Consider the following 26,006-nt stretch of genomic DNA (forward strand, 5'->3'; position numbering starts at 1 on the left):
TCCAACAGCCTCCTGGCCTCCCAGTAGAGCTGCTCACACCCTCCCTGGTGACATCACTGTGCTAATCTCTCCTACAGGCCTTACCATGTTCTCGTACCATGTCTAGTTTACACATCACCCCTTTCCCCATGAATCTGGCCACTCTGAGGACAGCATCTTTGTGTTCTCAGCACCTCTCACAGAGCCTGGCACACAGTGGGCATTTAAATGTGAAGCTGTTGAATGAGCACTCACTCTGTGCCCATCTCCTTGCTGATTCATCTGGCTCACGACCTCTGCATGAGTTTATCCATTCAGCATTTATTGCACATACATCATTTGCCAGACATGTGGTGAGACACTGGGTGAGTGAGTAAGTGCAACAGCCTAGGCCTCTGCCTTCAAGGAGTTTACAGTCCCACAGGGTCAGGTGGGGTGGGGGTGCTGGAGGACTAGCAGGAGAACATGTTGCAAAGTGAGTGAACAAGCGTGTGTGCTATGATACAAAGTCAAGGAGGGACAGGGAAGGCCATGGACTAGGCTGCCAGGCGAACTCCAGAGGAGGCCAGGCAGTTTTCTACACAGGCTGTAGGCAGAGAAAAACTATGTACTCCAGAAACCGTAAGTTGCCTGAGCAGGCTTGAATAGTATGAGTAGAAAGGCCAGAGGCTGGCGGCTGAAGCAAAGGGCCTTCCAAAGATCCGATCACATGATTTGTGCTTGGGGCTGTCAATGTTCCATTGCTTATGGGATCAAATACAACTTTATAGAAGGGCCTTCCAACACTGTGCAGTTTCTCCCAGCTTTATTTCTCCTGCTTCCAATGGGGATGTCTAGTTACCATTTTACTTAAATGCTGGTCATTTCCTTCCCTTCACACATTTGATTATTTTACTCACCTCACTTAGAATGCCTTTCCCATCAATTCCACTGAAAGAAATCCATCTTCTTCCCTGTGACTTGAACTTAAAGTGGCCTCCTCATCCTCATCAAAATCCATATTCACACTGTCTGTACCACATGCCCAGGATCCATGACCTCCCTTGTCACACGCTGTATCTGTCCTTCTTACACCTGGTCTCCCAGAACATAGGAACCAAGCCTTATACTTTTTCTTTCCACAGCATCTATTAAAAACACTTTTACTTCAAAGTAATTAATTGGCCTGTAATGAATTAACTTTTTCTTAATTAATCTCTTCTTTTTTAGAATGTGTCTCTAAATGTAGAGGAAAATATCTGAATTCTAGCTCTAGGCAGATTACTTCAGGATTTGTGAAAAGCTCTGGTGAAATCTCCAGCCAACTTTGTAATTTCATTTTGCTTTAACAGCCCTGAGGTTCTTCTTCTTCAATTAAGTGGTTTTACTGTGTTATGTTTACTTTGATCCTGGTGATGAAGTGGGTCCCCTGCCTCAGTGTGTCTCGTCCCCAGCTCTGCCAGACTGTGGGACTGTCCTACAGGTCAGCAGACTCTAACGTGGTAATGCGGGACACACAGGGATACAGAGCGCAAACAGGACAAAGAAGGAAATTAGGACACATGGTGCATCAAGACAATGAGGGGAGTGTTTGGCTCATTAGAGATTCAGATAAAGAACATTCAGTTCTTTGCAATCTGCCTAAAACTGCAAAGTAAATTTCCTCTGCAACCAATTAATTGGCCATCTTGGTCCATTTGCAAATCATAGGCCAGGCCTTGTTAGAACAGAGATTCAGGTGAGTGGGCCTAATCTCAGGTTTCCCTTTTCAAATTGACTGCTAAAAGTCTCACAGCCAAATGTGTGGCCCACTTGCATATTTTGATGGATATTTCTGCCTGACTCTACTTTATTCCCAACACTTGTTTTTATTTTTTCTTTGGTCCTGGTTTTAATTTATGATAACCTATCATACTTTATGTATCTTTGTAAGTCTCCTTACATTCTCTCCAGAACAAGTTAGGTATAAATAAACGCTTAACTTACTCTCTCCAATATCTTTCTTCTCGTATAAATGTCTCCACACTATGTTACTGAAAGGAGAATAGGATGTTCAGAATAGCATGTATTATCTCAAAGTTATAAATGCATGGAAGTTTTATAAACAGAATTAGGAATGAATTTTTTGAACCTCAGGACCTTTGTATCATTGAGGACACTTTCATTTTTTCTTAGAGTCATTTACTTTTGGAATAATTCAAGCTTCACAAATACGGATTTTTGTACATGTAAAATAGTTACAAAAAGATACATCATGTGAACTTGTCAGACAACAGATTGCAAATTCTAAAATTGGTCAAAGGAGGGGAAACTATTAAATTCACTTTAATTAAGCCTGCCAGGTGTTAACAAGGAAGAGGTGTTGAAAGGGCACACAACAGATCTATCTAGTCAGCATGAGCTTCAAAGTTAGAAAATTAGAGTGAACCCAAAGAACACCAATGGTGCTTCTCTCACTCTGGTCAGGGGAAGTTCTACATACTCACAGGGTAACCAAATTCTTAAGTCACAGTTCTATTTGGCAAAACCTAAGAACTCACCAAATAATGGGTACAGGGAACCAAAGGCCAAAGTCAAAGCTGCAGGCATTGAGAAATTAATATAAACTTGTCAGAAAAGACATATAGATAATTGTTTCCAAAATAGGGAAGAAAGCAATGCTACCACAATGACAAGCTTCTTTGGGAAGAGAGAGCACTTCTAGAATGGACAAGAAAGGACAACTTTCTTGTGGAAGTAATATCATTAGATTTGGGTCTGAGGAATAGGTATGACAGTAGAGGAAAGACACTCTGGAGAAGGACACATTTGGGAGGTGGGAATCGTAAAAGCAAAGAGTAGAGCTCTTTGGCATTATGGTTCCATCTTAGGACATACCATGAGGAAGAATGGGAACTCCAAGCAAAACAGCTTGCTGAGTCACCTTGCTCACCTTCCTAAGAAAGGGTGAACATGATTTGTGGCAATCATCCATGAAGGCGTGTGAACAGTGAGCAAGGAGGAGTGTGTAGAAATAGACAAAGAGCAAGAATGATTGCGGAAATAAGTGCGTTAATAGGAAAGAGTTCCTGGGGGGGCTGTCGCATTCACACCGTGATGAAGGGACAAAGAGGAGAAAAGGGATTTTAAAGCCATGTTTATTCTGCATCAGTGCTCATCCAACTATCTTTTGAACTGGAATTAAATTTCCAAAGCCATTTAAAAGACACCTCAGTGGCTGGAAGCATGCATTACAAAGACGGAGTGTTAGGGTTCAGAGCTGTATTCCACTGTTAACTGGCTGCATTATCTTGGGAAAGTCACTTAACTTCTCTGTGCCTCAGTTTCCTAATTTGTAAAAGTGGGAGTTGTGGTGAATAAGAAGGGTGATGCAGATAAAGCATCAGGCACACAGTAAGTATTCCCTAACTATGAATTACCATTATTTGGCCTTTATTTGATTCCATCAAATCATTAGAAAGTCATTCTCCACTGTAAATAGATAGATAAAAATGCCATAGCTCTCTGGTAAATTTGGCCGTTATAGCAAAAGTCATCAGGATTACCACCACATGAACTTATAAACAAATTTACTTAAACAAGCATAACATAGTAGATTTTGGAGCCAGGCCACCAGGGTTCAAGCCCCACCCCCCTCATTTACTAGTAGGCAATGTTAAGTAAGTGTTAGCTGTTACCAATATTATTAGCATTGGATGTTGTTCCCCAAATCTCCGTAAGTGGCTTCTAATCTCATGACTTTCTAAAGTCTTCCATGGAGCAAAACCAAAAACAAAAGTTTAGAGACGAATTCAAGTAGAGGAACCCTTCCTTCTCTAATAAAAATGTAAAACTACTATCATGAAAACTGCCAAAACTCACTCCTCTCCCCTCTTTTTGGTGAGATACAATTTGCAGCAAGCCTTAGGAATGGTACTACAGCAGACGGTGTGAGGAGGGCTGGAGAAGAGAAGGCGGCAGTGTGTAAACAGTGTTTTAAAAAAAATCCATTTCCCTCAAGCTCTGAAGAGTTGAATGTCAGGCATTCAATAGCAGGTTTCTAGATGGAAGAGCTCTGGTAGTGAGGACACATGGCAACAAGCATAGGATAAAGCTGAACCTGAACGAGGTATGAAAGAAACAGCTGGATGATAAATAACCAAATGTGTGAAAGAACAGAGGAAAATAGTCTCATCATTCATAAAGATGTAACAGGGATCCCTTTGGAAGCATGTGACTTCTCTCTCTTAATACATGTACATTCTCGGAAAACACTACCTGTTGTTTGCTTGATTGAACGTTCAAAAGGCACCGAAGTCTCTTCAGATCTGAGTAGTCCCTAGGAGGAAGGATAAAACAGCGTCAACCAATGGTCATGTTCCCTGCTGATGGCACTGCCTCAAAGGCCTGCTTTTATAGACTGAAATGTCTGTACACTAAACATTTCCTTTAGAACTCTAGAAATAACCAAGCATTTCCACAACACTGTAACCCAGAGCAGCAGTTGTCAAGGGTCTGCTCTATGTCTCAAAAAGCCATTAAATCTGGTTCCTGGCCACCGCTTGAGTTAATGATTTGCAAAGAGTCAGTGTGGGGTTACCTGATGGTGATTCCTTGTTGTCTTTTCTCAGTTGATTTTTCTGTGGTCTTCACCTTTTTGTCTTGATCAGGCATTGTAAAACATCAATGCCCCAGAATTAACATTGCACTCCTTTCAAAGTAAACCAGAGGAAAAACTTGAGTTGGGATGTGCGGTCCAAAATATGCTCAGTTAACACAACAACATTCTCTTTATCACATTTACTTAAATATACAAACACTAACATCTGTTTCTAATACAATCATAAAGTGTTAATATGAACAGCCATGACTATCAGTCACAGGCCTTTTAGTTGCAACATTGGATACATTTAGGACATAGGTTCTAATCCTAGTAGCTAGCCCCTGACCTTTAAATTCTCATTGATCCTTGATTTCAAGTATTCTGACCCATTGCCACAAGAAGTATTCTTCTGCCCCCACTTTGGGTTTCCAAAATATACAGCAATAAGCAAAGGCCTGAAGCCCAACTGATGCTCTTATGCTGACTTGTCTTTCTCGACAAGTACCTGTCCTTAACTGCGTGCTGCTAGCTCGGGGGTTTCTTTGTCATGGGTTGTGACCCTAGGAGTCCCAGAGAAAGGCTGCCTACTTGCAAACAAGCCTTACAGTGTGAAGGGCAACACACGAAATGGCACTGGATTTTCAGAATTCCTAAAGCTCTCAAGGTGCTGCCTGATTCCCCATGTGGGTCAACTCCACTCGGAAGCTCTTCAGCAAGAATTGGGGCAGTCTTGAACTGCTTCTGAATTCATTCAACCAACTCGTTCAAAACAGGACAACAGGGCCCAAATGGAGCTACTTATGCTAAGCCTCAGGTCACCAAACTGAACTTACAGTTTAGCTATCCCAGAAATGGAAACTTAAACTAGCCAATCAGGAATTGGCTGAGCAGCACTCAACTAGGTAACTGCCTGGTAAACTGCCTGCCATCCCCTAGAGGAGAGGGACCTTGCAATAAGCAATCTGTTGTTTGACTAAATACTTGATTGTTCCTGCTCACTCTGCCTGTAAGTCTTTCATTTGTACAGCTCCTCAGAGCTCCTTTCTATCTGCCAGAATGGATGCTGCCTGATTCATGAAGTGCTGAGTAAAGCCAGTAAGACCTTTAAAATGTATTCAGTTGGGTTTCATTTTTTACCAATCTGGGTAGTGAGGCTGGTCAGCCTGGGAATACAACCCAAAAGGCATTTCAATCTTCTGGGTGAAGCTTTGTAGTCATCACAATCATACTTCTTAGGATAAATTTTAATTCTATTTCCCATTCCCACTCAAAAGGTAAGTATGAGTTCAACCCAGGAACAGAGAACAATTTATTTGTTTGCCCTTTTTTCCTTAATCAGTTTCTGATTCAATTGTTTTAGTTTCCAGAATAGAAATAAAGTCTAAGATACCCATACTTCCAATTACATGCAAATACAGACTTAAATATACTATTGTTTTAACTTGAATGGATGTAAAATTTTTGAACTGTGTTTCAGTGACACAGCTTGACTTCAGTGTATTTTTCAGTCATGGAAAAGCACTCATTATTGTCTTATAATCCTGTGCTTCAGTGTTTCATGAAATCGATGGTCAAAAATCCAAGTGATTCAGAGACATTTACAGGCAAAAGGAATGTGCCAATGGGTGCTTTATGGCAACAGAATCTAAAGATATTTAATTTTGTGAAATGTACAAAGACAGTGTAGCTAAGATTTTTAAGTGATTTTCCCAATACATTTGTCATATTTGTGACAAAGACTTGAGCTGGAATTAAGAGTGGGGGACCAAGGTTCTCATCACAGACATACACCAAGAAAAGCACAATATTATTATTTTAGGATGGTGCCTAGGACATCATACCATAGAGTCATTCATTCAACAAACATTTTTTGAACATTTGAGAAGTCCAACCTCAGGCTGAAAACTGCTAACGGTAAAAGGTCTACCACAGGTATGCGATTCAACCCAAGCAAAGAAAACACCCACTTAGGAACTTTAAAATATATTTTGTGAGGTATTCAGATAGAGAATTGACTTAGCATCTGCTTGAGTCTAAGAGAAAGAAGGAAGGGAAGGAGGGAGGGAGAGAGGAAGAATAGATGATCTGTAAAGAATTTTTAGAAGCATAAGATCCAAGTGCTTTTTATAGAGAGATATTAAAATGCCCCACAAGTTCTAAAATAAACGGAAATCTAGTAAAAATGAATAGAATCGAATTTTACTTTTCCCTGAAGGAAAGATGGAAAATTCCACAGACACATGGGGCTGTTCACTTCAAATGCCTGCTCAAATCATGGCTGCAGACTGTTTCAGAAACAGGAAATAAAAGCCACAGGATTAGCACATGAACATGTGTGGAAATGCTCAGGCTTCTTCTCGAAGATCATATTTACCACAATCAAACCCTGCTAACACCCTGGTCTCATTCCCTTGTTTAGTCTACGTAATTTTATTGACCCATTATGTGAACAGGAAATAATCATCTAATGGTTTTATCAGTTAAGGATTTAGTGTCTACTCTGTGAGCTGGAAAAGTGAAAATGGATAACTCTCTGGAAATGTTTCACTTCATTAAGCAGTAAGTAGATTCACGAGAATCAGGAGGAACAGACAACTGCCTTTAGGATAAAAAAACAAAATCCTTTCCACCAGATGACTGTGGAAAGTTTTTTTTTTCCAAAAAAAACTTTGTGACATTGGAAATGCTCTAAAATATTTCATCTGACCCCATTTAAATTAACAAAAATGATTACACTATACCAATGCCTAAAATCCAAAATGGGAGGGTGAGCATGGGGCAAGCGGTGCGGGGCTAAGGCAGGTCATATCTAAGCCAAGTTGCTCAGACGCAGAACTTTCTTGAGGAAATGTTCCCCAGAGAGGTCACACCAGCGTGCTGTCTGCAGCAAGAGCTCTCCAGCCGGGAGCTTCAGTCTGGCACCACCAAGGGGCGCTCTGGAGCGCAGAGCTTTCTAGGCCTGAGGGGAGGGGACAGGCTTTCTTACGCCTGTGTCCTTCAGTCACTGGAGGAGGGCCCTGAGGGAGGTCCTACCCTCCAAGCACTCCTTGCTGGGGCAAAGTGCCTCCAGTAGTTCAGGGAGAGTTCTCCAAAAGAAAGAGACACAGGAAGTGGTTAGTGGAAGAGAAAGAGCACGGGAGCCAAATACGGGGACACATGACAGCCCTAAGGGATGAGCGAGGCTCTGGGGGGAGCGGTCATGTCATCCACTGCCATCACCAACCCTAGGGAAGAGCTGTGGGTGACAGGATTCGAGAATTTTCTCTGTGGATGCCCACTGAGCAGAGGCTGCGGCAGTAGCCGGCAGCGACCCCGTCTAGGCCTTTCCTCTGCCTCACCTCTCCACCACTTCGGTGAGTGCTTCGCTCAGCTCTTGTCCCCTCTCCCTGGCCCACTCCATTTCTGCCATGCTGGCTTTCTCCCTCGCCCATGAACATGCCAGCCTCATTCCTGCAGAAACTCTTGGCACCTGGGCATCTGGTTCCCTCTCAATCCTCAGGATGGCTCCTTGGTGTCATTCAGGTATCAGCACAGATAACTGCTCCTCAGCCAGGGCTCCTCTGATGAACCCCTGCAACCTATCCGTGCTCTCAGACTCATACCACACCATGTCACCTCCTTTCAGAGCTCATCAACATTGGTAATCCTCTTGGCCCCTACTCATTCTCCAGGAGGGAAATTAAGAGTTCTATGTAAGATAATATTCATGAACAGTGCTTTTCCAACTATTTGTAATTTTTTTTTCTTTTTCTTAATTTCCAATCTATTACACACCAATACTTTTGGTCTACATTCTGTTCAGCAAGATAAATCTACTGATCATGTGCTTGGATATCATGGAATTATTGAATCACTGTTAACATTTCTAAACACTTACTCTCAATCTGTACTTATCTCCTCATGGACCAGTAACATACCGTCTGAAGACCACCAGAACAGCAGCGGCCTAGATAACTGAAGTACCTCCTTTCAAAAACAACATTGTTGCCACAGACCTTAGCTGATTCTCCCCGAACCACTGCCCTAAGCACAGGGACCTGGGGGACTAAGCACGGAGTTGTCAATTCCAGAACAACCAGGACAGGGCAATAGGAAGCCTGGAGGTGAAGGCCATGGCCAAGAACGTAGGGCTGAATGAGGCTCCCCACCTAAACCCAGAAGTCCTACTCTTCTGAGGTCCTGTGTACAGTTTCATTTGAGAAAAGTCTCCTGCTGCTAAGAACCAAAACAACACCACTCATTTTCTGACATTTATTTTACGGAGGAGATGAGGCCACGGAAATCACAGCACTTGCTACATGAGCACTTGCACTCATGCGGATTTTCCTTTGATTCTGAAATTTAATACGTTTTCTTAAAAAGGGAGTGAACACAGAAGTACAAGATTTCATATGAAATCTAAATTCCTATCACTATAATTAAGAACAGGAACTTTCAGTATCTCTCCTTTGTACACCTGAACACTATCTCAGAAGGGAGAGGAAAGGTCTATCCATGCCTCGCAGAATAGCCAGCTGGGTTTGGGGTTTACAGCCCTAGTCAAGTACAGACGTAATCACAGTTCTGACTCATCGTTGAGTTTTTTAATCCATTTTTTAGAAAGAAATTCCCAAAGTAATTCTTATCTTCTGGTGTCCTTTGAAATGTGCGTTAATGCTAAACGACGTCCCCAGAGACGTACACCTCATTTACTCACGATCTCTTGGTGATTCTAGGGTAGACGCAAATGACAAAGAAAGAAATCCATACCGTGGTAAAATTACCTAATTTACTGTAACTAATCTAAATTGTGCAATATAAACCCACTAACTAAATAACATGGTGAGTATTTGTGATACAGTTTTCAGATTCTTTAGCCCAGAAGTTCTTTTTTATTTCACAGTTGCTTTAGCTACTCAACAGATCCTTAAATAGCTTCATCTTTACATGGAGGTAAGTACAAAAGACAGAAGGCATTTGATTAATTGGGAAGTAACTTCAAATCCCACCAGTACCTTTTTTCTGTACTAATCTCTGAGTGTGCATCTTTCTAAATATGTCATTTTATTTACTACATTTACTAATAGCTAAGAGAACAGAACTTAGAAAGTAATAATAGTAAGATGGTTGAGCATGACTAAACTTAATTACCACTTTGGCTGTATCAGATTTATTACTCTGGAAAAGCACTGAAAGAAACTGTTGTGAACTCTACCACAAAAGGAAGTTAGAACTCCCTTGTACTGACAACAGGGAGTCCTTGCTTCCTTTGATGGATTATTGTTAGCTTCTATCATAGATGACAAGTTGCAGTTCTGTGCTTATATAGACATGAACAAAGAAATCCAGAGAACTTTCAGCAACATACCTAGCTGGCAATGAAAATTTTAAAAATAATTTCTCCAATTTCTTTACTGTTTTCATTTCTTTTTCCTCAAAATTACTTTAACAGTGGTTCTTTGGGGGAAAAAAAGTGGCTAAAATAAGACAGAATGTACATAAAGAATTACAATGAGAAATAAGAAAACTGTGAAAATGCGTAGTTAAGTGTTAACTTCTTAATCTTGATAACTGTCCCATGGGAATGGGAGATGCTAACAGGGGAAAATGAGTGAAGGGTAATGGGAACTCGCTATACTACTTCTGCAGATTTATGTAAGTCCAAAATTAAAGTCCAAATAAACACTTAAAAATGCATTGGCCACTCAAACAGTTTAGTGAAAGTTCTTTGAGAATAGAGAAAGTGTTTTCTTTTCACAAAACATAATTACACTGAACCTCACAGGTATGTGGCACATGGTCTATTCAAACTGGTTGTGTTTCGGAAAACTATATACCCTGCACAAGAAGCATCAAGTTAAATTGGTCAAATTACTGGGGAATGAAAGACACAAACACACACACACACACACTCTCTCTCTCTCTCTCTCTCTCTCTCTCTCTCTCTCTCTCTCTCTCTCTTTCAAGGTAAAATGATAAAAAAGTCAAAGAACTCCTAGAAACATGGCTTGCTTAGACCTATTATAGCACAAAAAGGAAGTCTGGTCCTCTAAACTGCAGGCTTGATTTGATTTCTTTAGATTACTTTGCTATTGCTCTTCAATGGAAGTATGTGTGGAGCCCACAGAACAGAAACAGTTACTACAACAAAGAACCTTAGGGAAAACCTAGCATAGAGGGTCTAACACCTTCCAGACCCAGGAACAGAATGTAATAGGACAGGCACGGAGATGATGAGGGAAGTAGGGGAGGGAGGGGTTCACTCAAATCTGAGAAGGCATACCCTCCCTATAAGGATTCAAAATCACATTTAAAATGAAGCAAAACAGAACACCTGCCTGGGACAAACAGATCTACAGGTCATCAGTTACAGATCATGATTCAATGCCCTTTACTTAACACCATAGGAAACTCAGGCCCAGAAAGGGAAAGGGTGTCCAAGGCCCCACAGCACCCTGAAGAGGAGAAGGAAAACAGAGCCCAGTTCCCCTTCAGGGTCTGAATCTGATGGAAGTGGCAAACTCTGGGGTAGATGCAAAAGCCAGAAATTGTTGCCATCGGCACTTAGCCTAGGGCAAAGGGAGATGGAACAATTGGGGCTTGCATAACCACAGCTCCTGGGCCTGGGCGTGCTCACAAACACCCATTCATCACGGGTCCCTCGTGTGAAATAGGTAGGTGGTGTATTTCAATATCATCATACATTGGGAAACAAAGACGCAGTTGCTACAGGACCTCCCGGGGTGGAGTGTGTTGCCAGCCACCTAAGGGCAAGTAGTGTCATGGCCTTGCTCTTGAGTCGGTACACTTGACCCCTTCTTGTGCAAACAGTTTATAGGTTAAACAATTTTCTATTTTCTATTTAAACAAATACTTGGGGGTAAAAAGAATGAAAATTTCTAATAGGATTCCGACTGCCTCTCACTCATTCCCCTAATATTTATTGACCATCTGCCTTAAGTTAAACACTCCTTTGTAAGTCTGCCTTCGTTTTCCTCCTCTGCCAACACTAATCCACGTCAGATGGATGCTGCTCCAAAATCAGCTAGAATGTGTAGCAACAGACACCATTATAATGTCTTATTTTCAAGCTTTATTCCCATTCAAATTCATCTCTTTTGTGATCAAGGGAAATACCTGCAGATATGAATGTAGTTTCGATGAATGCCCTCAGCTGCACTGTGTGCTGACATGTGACTTGTCTGCGTGTGGGCTTGGCGAGGCTGCTAACTCAACTCTTCACATGGTTTATAAAGTGTCAGAAGAAATGAACCTGGGACCCAGATTGTAAGCAGATCTCAGAAAGCAAGAAAGATCCAGATGATAAGAAGGAAGAATTTATGTTAACCAATCAATAAAAATAACTAAAGGAGTCGACCAGATTTCTCTTTTCTCATTGGCCCCAAACACAGTAGGATTACATTCTGTTTCCTGTTTCTGTGTGAGAGCGAAAAGTGACAATGATATTCATTCCTTCTTTCAAGAAATAATTACCGAGCCCCTCAAACACGCCAGGCACCATTTTATCGCCCGCCTGAACTACAGAAACCACTTCCTAACCGGCTGCCCAACTTCCTGTTTTTCCCTCCTCCCAAGAATAAGAAATCTGTCCTTCACACACAGCAGTAAAAGCACCCTTTTTATGGTTCAAATCTGATTAGTTAAGCTTTTATGGGCTTCCCATTTCTCTCAGGATAAAAGCAAAAAATCAACAAGGCCTGTGAGTTGGTCTATGAGATGATGCTTCTACCCCACTAGCTGGCTCCACTTCCACCTGGCCCTGAATTCTAGCCCCAAGCCTGCTTCTGCTGGACACCCCAAGACCTTTTTACCACTGGACTCAAGGACACGACTGGTTACAGAGGGGCCTGTAATCCTCATCCATTATGTCTCAATCCAAGTATCCATTCTTCAAGGAAATTTTCACTGACCTAGATGGGGCCACAGTCCCACCAGGCACTGCCTTGCAACTCTTAATAAAGGGGCACTTTCAGGCAATAATTCAATAAGTACACGTCTGTCTCCTTTAGGCCACTGTGAATCAGTCAGGGATAAGGATGACAGACAATTTGTTCATCCCAGCAACCAGCACATTAGTTTAAGACAAAAGAAGTATTCAGTTTGATTGCTGAATGAACGGAGGAAACGAATAAACAAAGCCCTAGTGAAACATGCCTGGGAAGTGCCAGGAATAACTGGAGTGTCACCGTTTAGATATGGAGAGTAAAGATACAGAAAAAACTATCAGCAAATAAATCTGCCCCAGCTGTTACAAAATATGGGTTTGTCAAAAATCTCTTTATACACAAGAAAGCCACAAAGAAGTAAATAAGATAAATTCATGTTAACTATGGAGACTATCTCAAGTCTATAGTTTCCTAAAGGAAAGATGGGTATTCACATTTATGTCACGTGTAGCATACGCATGCTCACTATATGAATGCTGTGGTCTCCACTGAGGAGGGTGTACAGATTTGGGAACGTGAATTCTTCTGGTTACACTGCGGGAATGTAGTCAAAAGGAGAAAAAGTGGTGCAGGAGACCTGGTTTCCACTTGCCCACCGACTGACCTTGGAAAGTCCCTGGACCTCTCCAATTATTAGTGTCTTCATTTACCAAAAAACACAAGGAACAATATCCCCATTATAAGGTGGTATTTGGAACTAAATAAGACAAAACCTCTCTAAAACTGTCAATGGGTATAGAAATATAAGTAACTGTTATTATGATAGCTATTATAAATATTATTGTTGTAATATTATTGTTCAATTTGAAGAGCTTGTCATGTCTATTTTAAATCATTTGCCTACATTCACTGACTGATTTATTGATAGCAAATATTAGACATAAAATTTTAAAGTTTTATTTTCAATGTCACAGTTTTCATTTTATTTTATTTCTACTTCTGTTTAAAAAAATATTTTCTAATATTCATTAGGATTTCTTTATGACCCATGGGCTATTCAAAAGTGAGTGCTTAATTTCTAAATCTCTAGGGATTTTCTAACAATAACATGTAAAATTTATTTATAGTTTAAATCGACTGTGTTCAAATAACATATTCTGTCTTGTTGCTATTCTCTGTATGGTTCATGAACCCAATAATAGCAGTAACATTTGGGAGCTTGTTGGACATTCTAATTTTTTCTAAACCTAATACAATTTAGGGTTTACTATTATAAGCACTTTGGTGAATTCATTTACTCCTTAAAACAATCCTATGAAGTGGGCAGTATTGTATCTCCAATTTACAGATGAAGGAACAGAGCCACTGAAAAGTTAAGTAACATTGGCTGAGATCTCATATCTAGGAATAATAACAGCAATAAGGAGAGTAAATGCTGACATGGTGCCTGCCCTGGCCGGCTCTGCGCTAGTGCATGCCACACATTAACTAACAGAATTCTAACAAACAGCAGCTATCGCCACTGTCCTTATTGTACAGAGGGGGGAACTGAGGGTAGAGATTAAATAATTTGTCCAGGGCACAGAGCTGGTAAGTGGCAGAGCAGGAGTTCAGAGCCAGCCAGAGCTTTCCCCAGTAATCTAATATACTGATTCTTGTTTATTGGTGGCATTTTTTCCAGCTCTCTGCTCACCTAAGTGAATTTTCTAGGTAAATGCTTACCACTTTCATAATCAACTATTACATCATACACACATTTCTTAAATTAATTAACAATTCCCTTTTATGAAAATACACTAAATGCCATGTAAACTTTTTCCTAATGGTCCTGGGTCACTGTTGTGGTGCTGTGTTTTATCCGTTCTGCTCTACTTTTTATTTTAGTCTTTATAGGAGAGTTTTTTAGTCTCTTTTCTAGCTATGAGCCAGCTGATGGTCATTTTGTCACGCTCTGCTGAGGGCTGTGAAACTGGAACCCTCGCCAATTGGGACTTCCCTAATGTAAGGTGTGATGAGCTCTGAGTTGGTGCCAACTCTATAAACTTGAGTGCATTATCTTTATTATGACTATTGCATATTTCCACTGAGATGAGGGTAAGTCTGGCCTCTGGATAAGTACTCGTAATGAGAAATCATCTCTACTGTTCAGCACTCAAGTTCATTTTTTTAAATCATCATACATGTCTGGCATATACATGAGTATGTTTAAAGTTCACTTTCCTATGGAAGAGCAAGCCTTGCAAAAACCTAAGTCACATATCTTCTACCTGAGCTGACACTTTCTATTCCCCATCCTGCTATATTTATATGTTTACTTGTCTCTCTCACCAATGCAGAACTTAATACAAATAGCTAACATTTATATGGTACTTCCTATGTACCCACCACAGTTCTAAGAAATGTGTCCATACTGATTCATGTAATATTCACAACAACTCCACTTTACAGGTGAGGACGCTGAGGTGTAAAGATGAATTAACTGGCCACAGGTACTATATCCAGCAGTGGGGGGCTGGGATCTGAAACCAGGCAATCTGGCTTGAGCAATGGTTCTATGGACTCGGCTCTACTATCTGAGAACATAAGTTCTAAAGGAACAGTGACTTTGCTTTGTCACTGCTGAATGCCCAGGTGCTCAATAGACATTTTGTTGACTGCCCAGCTCCTCTCCTTCAGTTTACCCTGACTTAGCCTCAAAGTTTGTCCCTGACAGGCAGAGTAACATTCCAGCCCATTCTTTCACCTACTGAAGACTTTCCTGGATGCAGTTTCTTCTGACCCACCCTTATCTGGCATGGAGCCTTGGACCCATCAGAATGGTCAATAAATACTCATCAAACGAATTAGTCTTTTATGTATATCGGAGCTGTTGACAAACACAAAGGTTTGGAATCAAATAGTATAATGTGATCAGGTAGTAGGAGGATGTCCTAAAAATTGCACTTGACTGAATTAAAAGTTGATTTTGATCTTTAGTGAGCTGTGGGAATTTCACTATTCCAAACTTCAGCGTGTTTCTTTTTTGTTAAGACTAACTTCTTAAGGCAGTTTTAGGTTTCTGACAAATTTGAAAGGAAGGTGGAGAGATTTCCCATATACCTCCTGCCCCTCAATGTACGGAGCCTCCCCTATTATCAATATCATATGGTATTTCCACTGCCCTAAAAATCCTCTGCTCTTTGCCTATTTATTTCTCTGCGACCTCCAGCCTCTGACAACCACAGATCTTTTTTACTGTCTCCATTGTTTTACCTTTTACAGAACGTTATGTTGTTGAAACCCTACAGGATATAGCCTTTTCAGGCTGGCTTCTTTCACTTCATCATATGTACTTAGGGTTCCTCCATGCTGTCCTCATGACTTGACAGTTCATTTCATTTTAGTGCTATATAATATCCTCTTGTCTGGCTGTATCAGATTATTTATCCATTCGCCCACTGAAGGACATCTCGGTTGTTTGCAGATATGGGCAATTGTGAGTAGAGCTGCTACAAACCTCCATGTGAATGTTTCTATCTTTTAAACATGTGAAAATATACTACATATAAGGCACTGTGCACTTGAGATGGATTATGCACATTCAGTCTTTAAGAAATTCCTATCAGGTAGGTGCTACTATTGGCCCATTGTACAGATGAAAAAAAGCTGACTAGAGGCTAAGTAATTTACTGTGGGCCACAGAGATAAACCTGGAGCTAGTATGTCTAATTCCAAAGTTTAGCTCTTACAAACTGTGTTGTATACCATTTTCCATTTTAAACTTATGCCATGTAACAACAGCTGCCATCATAATGATTATGTATGAAATACAGACTGTGAATTGAAATAGTTGCCAACTGCTATGGGTCTTGAAATCAAAGTAAAACCTGTAAATTCAAGACTCAGCTTCTATAAGCAAAAGCTTCATTTTTTCTTCATTTTTTCATTTTCAAAGTTATTTCTGACTTCTCTGGAATGAGGAGGCCATGTAAAACAGTAACTTCACATTTTAGAGATTCATTCATTTAACTAGTATTTGTTGAGCCCATGTCATGTGGTTGGTAGTGTGACAGAGACAACAAATGAGGAGTAAGAGAGTGTAGAGGAAGCAGAAAAGTAATCGGAACACAGAAAATGACTGGGGAGGGAGAGCAGGGTTGGGCAGGGTGCAAAAGTGGAGTTCGTTGCAGGCAGTGTGTGCAACAGGTGAGATTACTACACAAGAAAGAGAATGTGCCAATACTGGGATCAGCTTTCATCTGTGGATGGAGGACCTAACTAAGGAGTTTGGGATAGGATAATGGGGAATCTTGGCAGGAAGTAAAATGCTCTTACGTGTTTTTAGAAAGATCAATCTAAAAGTAGCGGGGAAAATGGATTAGATGGGGCAATGCCTGAATCAAGGAAGCTGCACGGGTGTTGAATTTAAATAACAGTAGAAACTGTAACATATTGACTATGGAGACAGTGATGTGGGAGTTGATTTGACAGCTATTAAGAAAGTATATAGCCTTGATAATTGATGGGAATGCAGAAGAGGTGGTGTCAAAGATATTGCCCAGAATGTGTTTTTGGTGACTGAATAGACAGTGGCGCCCAAGATAGGGAGTCTAAGGGGGAGGCAGTCCGGTGGGGGTGGGGAATGGAGGTGGGACATGGTATGTAGCCTTGCATATGTATGCAGTTAACTGGCAGTTGGATTCTGGGGTCCAGAGCTTCGTGGAGGTGGAGGCTTTCCTGAAGGCATACGGTGCCTGACGATATGGAGTGGACAGGCTCCCCACGTGCGGCGAGGGGCAGTCAAAGCAGCACCACACATGGGAACGGCACAAAAGCGAACCCCGTAAGGGCGTGCGTGAATGAACCTCCAGTGGCGTCGGAGCAGATCGGAAGAGACGGACTCAGGCTCCAGGTAACCAGAACAATTCCTTCATCGAACTGAGAGGACCATCAACCACCGCTGGCACTTTCCCACCATTCACATCCGCCCAACACCAAGCATCGGTTCAAGGCAGGCTCACAGTGACTCACCTACCACGACAGCCCACACTCGCTTCCCCTGCCTCGAGCTCAGCTCGAGGGGAGCTGCCTCCGAGGCCCCAGGCCCCCGGGGCCTGTGGGCGACTCCCTGGAGCCCAGCCGCACCCCGCGCGCCGGCACAGGAACGCCCGCCCCTGCCCCTCACCGCCCGACGGAGGCTCCCTCCTCAGGCCGAGCTCGAAACCGTCCTTCTCATGGCCGCTGCTGCAGTCGCCGCTGCTCCGGATCGGGGGGCAGTCCTGCCGTCCCCCAGCCCACTCCCGGTCCCCTCGACCTCGGGGACACCACGGCCAGCAGCACCGTTGGTTTTCAATCAAATCCTGCTCTAGGCCACCAACCGGCCCTGGCTGAACCAATGCCTACCCTTCTTCTTCCGCCTGGCCGGGACGCCGCAGCCAATCAGGAAGAGCCGCGCTGCGGGTTGCGAGCGCCTTAGCGACGGGTGACGCCTGCTTCGCGGTTGCCACCTGCTTCGCGGTTGCCACAGCAGTCAGAGACCGCGCACGGCTTCAGCCCCAAGGCCGCAAGCTGCAAGAGGAAGGAAGAGTGCGGAGGCCACTACCCAAACTTAGCTAGCCTACTTGTGAGGAACGCCTAAGCGCTTTGGGTTTTTCTGACCTTGGTGTGCCGAGACCTTAGGATTTTAAATAAAATGCATGGAAAAGAGAAGCTTCATTTTAGGGTGTTTAGTTTCAAAACTTGCTATGGACTGAAAATTCTCTTCCAAAGCAAAGATAGCCTTGGTAATTGATGGAAACGCCGTTAGAGGTGTCTGTTTGGTGACTAAATAAATAGTGGTGCCCAAGGTGGGGAATCCAAGGGGGAGGCAGACCAGTGGCAGTTTGGGCTTGGAGGGTGGGAGATGGCCTACTTTCAAAAGAATCAATGCTACATGCTAAAGAGCATTCAATGGCATGAAAACATTTTCAGTTACTCAGACGCACTGAGAATACGGCAATGAGAATATGCTGTGAAAATAAGAGTGACCTGGGATTCAGGAGATCTGTACAGTACACCTATCATTAGTTTGTGGCTTTAGACAAGGCTCTTCACCTTTTGTGAAAGTCTGAAGCTTCTTCTTTAAAAAAAGCTTTATTGCATTAGATAAAGCTTTAAAAAGATATCTGACTTCACATTATAAAACTTTAAAAAATGTAAAATTTGAGCGCTCACTTTTTGCCAGGCACTATTTCAAACTCATCATTTCAGTTACTCTTCACACACCAACTGGTCATTATTTTTCATCCTAGTTTATCTGCAAAATGGAGGCACAGTAAGTTTCTTGAGTTGCCTAACATGGCAGAGCTAGTGAGTGATGGAAGCAGGGTAGAATCCAGTTTGGAGCTAGAGACCCTTCTAAACCACAATGATGCTCCCTTGAGAATTTATATATAGGACCTACTCAATCCCACCTTAGTATCACTCCAAATGCCCACTGGTGTCAATCAGTGCAGTGATTCTCTATCAGAACTTGATTTAAAATGAATACAGTGAACCCTTCTCTGATGTTTCTTTTCCATGAATAACAATTTAAAATGAGCCAAATAGGATAGTAACACTTGCGTTTGTATAACTGAAAATATATTTTTAACACTAAAATAGCTTTAAGGTCCCATTTAGGGACTATATAGAAAGGTGAGATTGAAACCACTCTCAATATAGCAGAACTTAATTTCTGAGAACATCAAACCAGCAGTGTTAATATTACCAATCAAAAAATTGACAGGGGCAGGCAGACTGATGATGAGATTAAGCATTCTCTACATTTTAAATATTAAGCAGGGAGACAAAATGACTCCAGTGAACTTCACTTTTTATCAGAATATTGAATGTGTATTCCATTTTTCTCCTCAACAAAACAAAATCTTCAACTTAAGTTTTGACCTTCCCTGAGTATGACTGAAAGTTGCCTAGATTAAGAAGCAGGAAAGACAGTGGCCTCTGGAGGAGAGATGTGCTGTCATCTCCACCTGGTTTATGGGTCCATGCTGTGCTCTGTAATGTGTTAAAGACACATGATGCCCAAGGAGTCCTGCTTGCACCAAGCTTATGGCCTAACAGGTAGGGAACAGGCCTAACATCCCCTTTTTATGTTTTTAACACTAATGTTTTCTTTTATATCCTGAAATAAATTCACAGAGACTCTAAATTACATAGTTCAAAAGTAAAACAGTATAATGTAACTATAACAAAGAATAAAAGTAACTTAAATAGGTATTAAAATAGATAAATATTCAGGATTGATTTAATAAAACACTTCCCACCAATTTCTAAAATAATATGGCAAGAACTGATACTCGAGAGTTCAGGTACACCTTAATGAGCAAGATCAAACAAAAATGAGGGAGAAACTCACTATTTCCTTTCCTGCCCTCCCCATAAAAAACATCTTAAATTTCTTCAGACAGGAATAATATAGTGACAAAAATGCTTTCTTTTGCCTAAAGCAAATGTAGGCAAAACTTTCAGATGAAATTTCCAAAACCATAGCATCTTTCCCCATCTCACTCCCAAAGGTTATCAAATTCACGATGGGACATCAAAAGCTTTCCAGTACAGAACACACAGAAGGAGGGTCGTACAAACATGTCAAGTAACTTTGGAAAGCAAACCAAGGCCTGTCCTTTAGCTAATATTTTAAAAAGATTCATATTTAGCCCTTAAAAACAAAAGAGAACAAGGCTTGAGTTCTATGAAAGCTCAATATTGACATGCTTATTATATACACATTATGTAATGTGTGTTCATTCTACATCACATCACAAAATTCTATCCTCAATAGATGTGTCTTTAAAAATAGGGAAAATAATGGACCAGCCTATATTAAAGGAGCTTTAATTTCAATATTCCTAAACATACAATATTTTGTTTCATCTTCTTTTCTGTTTCCTCTTTCGTGTGTCCTTCTTACTGAAGCATATGTTAGGAAACCACCTATTTTTAAACCCTCTATCCCTCCTCCTGAGCAAGGTATGCAGCTCTTCTAATAACCAAAGTACAAAAGAAAGACAATATCCAAAAACTAATTCAGTAGACCTTTATTGCTCTTTCAAACTTCAATAACATCTCCAAAAAATAGTCTTCTAACAATTTTCAAACAAATTTGAAAGGCAGGATCATTCACATTATAGACTTGGTAGAGACCTGTAGTTCATATAAATGAAAAATAACAGTTCTATGTTTTAAATGTTCAATTTACTTTGGATTTTATTACAAAAGAAAATATCATTGTAATTATAAAAGTCTTAAAATTAGAACTGTACTGTGAAATTATACCAAGCTATCAAATATTATATAAATGAACAATAAAATTCAATTTCTATTTATTTAAAAGTCATAAAACTTTGGAAGATAACCCCCCCTACAAAACAAAAGAATAAAACTTTTAATATTAAAGCAACTAAAGAAAAGCCACAACACAAAACTCAGTCAATGCACAAAAATCTGATTAAAAAACCAGTTAACTGTGTAAGTCAATATGCACTAATTAAATTTTTTAAATGATTTTTAGATGATTCCATTTCCAACATTGTTTTCCTATTATTGACACTTTTTTGAAAAGTTAGAAAAGAACCAACTTTACATTAAAGTTGTCATATTGTGAATTTTGAACACTATTTTAAACTTCGAATGTACTTAAAATCTTTACATTTACTTTCTAAAATATAAATAATTGTTGGACTAAGCCAAGACATTTCACATACTTGTACTGCATGGGATAACAAAGATGTGATCTACATAAATAAATTTAAAACATTATTTAACTTAAGCATATTTGAATTACAATGTTGTATCAATGGCTTACACATCCGAAATCTGAGCACTTTAAAGCAGGATTCACATGTTATACTGTTTAGCACAGTTACAGAACTGATGTACATGAAATAATCCTTTAAATACAGCAAGCTCTGGTATCATACCTCAGTTTCAGAAACCATTTTTGTTTTACAGAGTTTTAAACCTGTCTTTATGAAAGGATAAAGTTAGATAAAAACTATTATGTACATACATGAACTTGAAGTATGTGGAGGAAACAGAAATGTATTTTGGAGAAAATAAAAGTTAACAATTTTGAGTGGTAAATAAATCTGCTTTATAAATACATGCATTAGCACATACCAAATTTTGTCCTATACATTTTATAGAAGACTTGGCAAATATGAACACTGATATGCCACAGTATTTTTAAACAACTCGAGATTTAAGAGCAATAACATCATTCACATACACACACACACACACACACACACACACACACACACACACACACACCACATTAGAAAGACTGTGTGCTTCACTTAGGCATTTCTAATATTATTAGAGAATATATAGAATCATCCTTTATCATAAGGAAGTTTAGTTCATTGTTTTCTCAAAAGCTGCTATTTTAGAGTGAAATAGCATTCAGAAAAAGTCAATTTCAGATGGTCAACATCAGGATTTATTATAGTCTTTGTAAACAGATACCTATAAATAAATAAAATAGGGTAGAGAAGACTATCCTGAGGTGGCTCTGTGGCCAGGGTGTTCAGTAGCACTAAGCTCCATCCTGGAAACCAAGGCATCTAGGAAAGTGCAGGGCTGTCTAACTTACTTTGAAAATGTAGTATGTACAGGTTTAAATATTTTGCACCTTGAGGTAAATCAGTATAGCAATTATTACTGTTTATTTATACCTATTTAAGGCAATCTTTAAAAATCAATACATGTAGTAAGTCATATTTTTCACTGTCTTACAATGAATGCTATCATTATTGTTTTTTCAAAAAAAATAGTGGAAAAATATCATAATCATGTAAAACAAGCAGTTAATTACTTAATAAAATGAGTTACCTTTGCTCTTCAATGGAGTAGTCATATCAGATCATTTTGTAAGTCAAGTAGTCAAAAGAAAACAAACTATTAACATTAGAAACATAGTAAAAACATTTTGAGTGCCAAGTATTTTGCAAGTCATGGTTTTTCTGGCACTGGACAATTATTATACATCATTAAATAAAATCACAGAAACACTATGATCCCAGGTAGTTTTCAGTTTAAATTTTAAAAACACTTGCTGTAAAATAAGCACATTTGTTAACCCTATGATGTCCAGACACAAAGAAATGATGTAAGGAGATCCTCTTGTTCAGGTACATCAGGGGAGTTTACAAAATATATAGCAGCAAACACTGGGGTCTTTGGAAATGATTATGCTGCTATAAATCAAAAGGAATCACTTCAATGGAAGCTCATAAACAGTAACAAGCACCATGGGTAATACTCTATTATTAACTGCCAATAGAGTCTAACTCCTTTCTAGGCAGTACCAAATGATGCCAGCTATATTCTCTAAAGAAAAGTAGCTATATTTCCAACCTCCCTGCAGAGGCAGAAGTTGAATTTGTTATTTTAACTAGAATCTGACAATATGGTATCAGATGGGGAAATTACACTAGTTATAAAGTAGGTTAGAACGGATGAAAACACTTCAAAATTACTAAAATATCAGCTTTTGGCACTCCTCATGATCTTCTGTAAGATCGATTCCTCATGCATTTGTACTTTATTTACAAATGATTGAAGGGAGTAACTGGAATTTCAGGAACATTTTATCCTAATATTCATGTCACTGTTTTCAATAGTTCTGTGGCTTCTCAATACTCATTTGTTTTTTTACGAATCATCCTCTTGCCAAATCAGTTTCATAACCCCATTCATCCAGTCCTACAGGCTTAACAATAACAACATTTATTTATTTCATGCGGAGCTAAGAATATATAAAAATGACTAAAAAGATTTGCTGGAAGTTAAAAAGACAGCTCAGAAAAGCAAAAATGCTAACACAGAATAGGAAGAATGCCATCAATCTGAGCTATACATAAAATGTCTAAATTCCTTTTAAAATACAAATACAGAAGGCAGTGCTTTATATCAAAGATGTAAAACCTATCAACTGATTTCAGAAAATAAACCATAAATGCAAGTGAGCACCAGCTATTTTACATTAACAATTAAATCTCTATTTGTTACCTTTTCAAATGTCTATATATTTAAGCATTAAATCAATTAAAATAAATATTTTAAAATGAAATCACAGGTAACCATCTATTAAATATAACCTATACAGAGAAAGAATAACAAAAACAGAAAAAGTAATTCTTAATAAAGTAATACTGATCACAAGCCCATTAAGAAAATTCTGACTTATGAGTATTTAATCATACTATTTATAACAGAAAAATAATCAAGAACTTGAACCTGATACAAACCAAACCACATTTTAAGTAAAGAGAGCAAAGGCAAAGAACAGAGTGGGCACTCTAGATTCTTATAAAGTATTATTAGGATTTGTAAAAAATTTCTACACAGGCAACAAAATTTAACTACTATAAATTGGCATGATGTAGATTCTAAAATTCATAAAGTTATGGCTGGTATAGGGGTTAAATTATAACACACCTGTGATTCTACTTGTCTATCAGAATGGAAACCTGGATGTGAAGGTTTTAAGATTTAAAATAAATTTTAAAAATATAAAGGCCAAAAACTGTAGTTCTTATCTAGAACGTTTACATGTATCTATTGCTGTAGCCAAAAAATTTCCATAGCTTGTGAAACATGATGGACATCTACATCAATACAATGCCCTCACAGAGAAGCCAGAACATTTCACCATTTGTCTCTCAGCACTGGCATAAAGACTCCCTTTTCTTCCCACAAAACACTGACAGAACTGAAATAATACGTGAATATTTTTAGTAACTCAAGTACAAATTATAACTATATGGACAGGGTACAAATCACCTGAAGATGGTATGAATTGCGACTGACAACAAACAGATTTAAAGACAAGTAGATTGAATGCATTTTCCTACACCTTTCTATTGCAGAAGAAAGTTTTTCCAACAAAATAAATATTTGAAAAGTAAGAACAATGTACCTCACTACTAAAAGACCATTTCATTATATAAAAAATCTCCATGGTGTTCCTAACAAACTACAGACACTACTTCAAAAAAACCAGCAAGTCATACATAAATAGCATGACATACAATATTATATATAGTGACATAAAATATACACATTATATATATATATGTGTATGCGTATATATACATATATATATATATATCTTTATATCTCTCTATATAATTACTCTTGGTTCAATTCTATAGCGAAGTTTCAGCATCCATATATTTCTTTGTTGGTTCATCTTCAAAATTTATCTTCACACTCTCAGGTTTTTCAGGGCTATTTAAAACAAAGAATGAGAATAAATGATTTTGAAATGGACAAATCTCACATTCCAAACATGGCCAACAATTAGTATCCACAATAGACCTTTTGTAATGACTACTAATACCATAAACATGACTTGCTATTATTGTTTTGCTGTTTCTTTCCTTATCAGTAAACTTAACTGGGAAGACAAATATTCAAAACTCTGGATTTTTTAATGCATATCTTTGCCACTGAAATTCATGTTTCTCTTACAACTGAAGAGGAGCTCCTTAAAACTGGTTAGTATATGACTGTGTTTGATTTATTAGTTTTACTTTATATGTGAACAGTTGCAGCATTACATATTTATTTCATTGACAAATCCATCAAAAATTAATCTTTGTTAATATAGATTAGCATCAAATATTTTCCTGAAAAATGTAATAAAGTTACAAGCTTTCTTTCCCCAAATTTGATCCACAAATATAAGATCAAAACACATATCCTGTATTTTCAAGTTTATATCAGATACAATGTTTTCATATTTATAGATTTAATCAACTTATTGATTTAATTGCAACACATGGATATTTTATATTTTCGGAAAATATTTCCCAAAGTATAAAAACACACATGGTTTGTTGCCTTCTCCAGAGAAAACTGAAGGAAGGATCCCCAAACATCACTCTGTTAAAACACGACCCAAACACTGTCTCCTTCCCATGTAATTTTGAATTGAGGGGGGCAACTTGAATGAAAAGCAGAAGTAAAAAGTAAGAGATACAGTATTATAATTACATGGTCTTTATATTTTATCATAATACTAACAATCTGGACCAAGTGCTAACAAGGTGTGAAAAATTACTAACAGTAAAACCAGTCTCTAGTAAAATCCTGGCTACATGGAATAACAACCCAAAATGACAGTTTTAACTTTGAAACTTGTACAGTCAAAGATAGAAGTGAATGTCCAGCTTAGATAATTAGAACACAAGAAATGATAGGAAAGCCAAAAAAAGAGAGAGAGGGAGAGAGATTAAGCAGAAGCAAGGCTCTAAAAGGAGGCAGGGAAAGAATGAGCAAAACCTAACCAATCATTATCAAAAGAAAGGGGCCACAACATCCACAACCAAACAGCAACAGTTCTGGCGACCGTCCACTTGCAAGTTCTCATCTGCTGTCCAGGCAGAAATACCAACACCCACCTTGTGCCTGGCACAAAGGGCACACAAGTGAGTGTTTGCTGAATACAAATGGCTGAGTACCCTACAGGATAATACCTCATTTCTCCAAAGACCTAAGAGATTAAAGTACTAATACCCAACGACAATCCCTGAGGTTCAGGCCTTGAAGTAAGA

At 39.2% G+C, this 26,006-nt stretch overlaps 2 protein-coding genes across 14 annotated transcripts in view; both read right to left on the reverse strand.

Moving 5' to 3' along the window:
- Window positions 1–17,781, reverse strand: part of NEK10 (NIMA related kinase 10) — a 210,851-nt gene extending 193,070 nt beyond the window's left edge. For 6 of the 7 annotated variants that reach the window (XM_073223984.1, XM_073223983.1, XM_073223982.1 and 3 more), the window contains exons 1-3: window positions 17,591–17,781; window positions 4,538–4,648; window positions 4,216–4,276 (exon numbers count right to left, since the gene is read on the reverse strand). In XM_073223984.1, the coding sequence (XP_073080085.1) occupies window positions 4,216–4,276; window positions 4,538–4,611 (135 nt within the window). In that variant the 5' untranslated portion in view covers window positions 4,612–4,648; window positions 17,591–17,781. Of the gene's footprint in view, window positions 1–1,944; window positions 1,992–4,215; window positions 4,277–4,537; window positions 4,649–17,590 lie in introns of those variants that run through there. The other variant, XM_073223985.1, reaches the window with a different exon arrangement.
- Window positions 17,782–20,465: 2,684 nt separating this feature from the next.
- The window catches only part of SLC4A7 (solute carrier family 4 member 7), a 130,064-nt gene continuing 124,523 nt past the window's right edge, over window positions 20,466–26,006 (reverse strand). For all 7 annotated transcript variants that reach the window (XM_073223706.1, XM_037008594.2, XM_037008593.2 and 4 more), the window contains one exon: window positions 20,466–24,678. In XM_073223706.1, coding sequence (XP_073079807.1) covers window positions 24,597–24,678 — 82 coding nt within the window. In that variant the 3' untranslated portion in view covers window positions 20,466–24,596. The remainder of the gene's footprint in view (window positions 24,679–26,006) is intronic.

Source organism: Manis javanica, chromosome 15 (genome assembly GCF_040802235.1).
Source record: "Manis javanica isolate MJ-LG chromosome 15, MJ_LKY, whole genome shotgun sequence".
NCBI classification, from domain to species: Eukaryota; Metazoa; Chordata; class Mammalia; order Pholidota; family Manidae; genus Manis; species Manis javanica.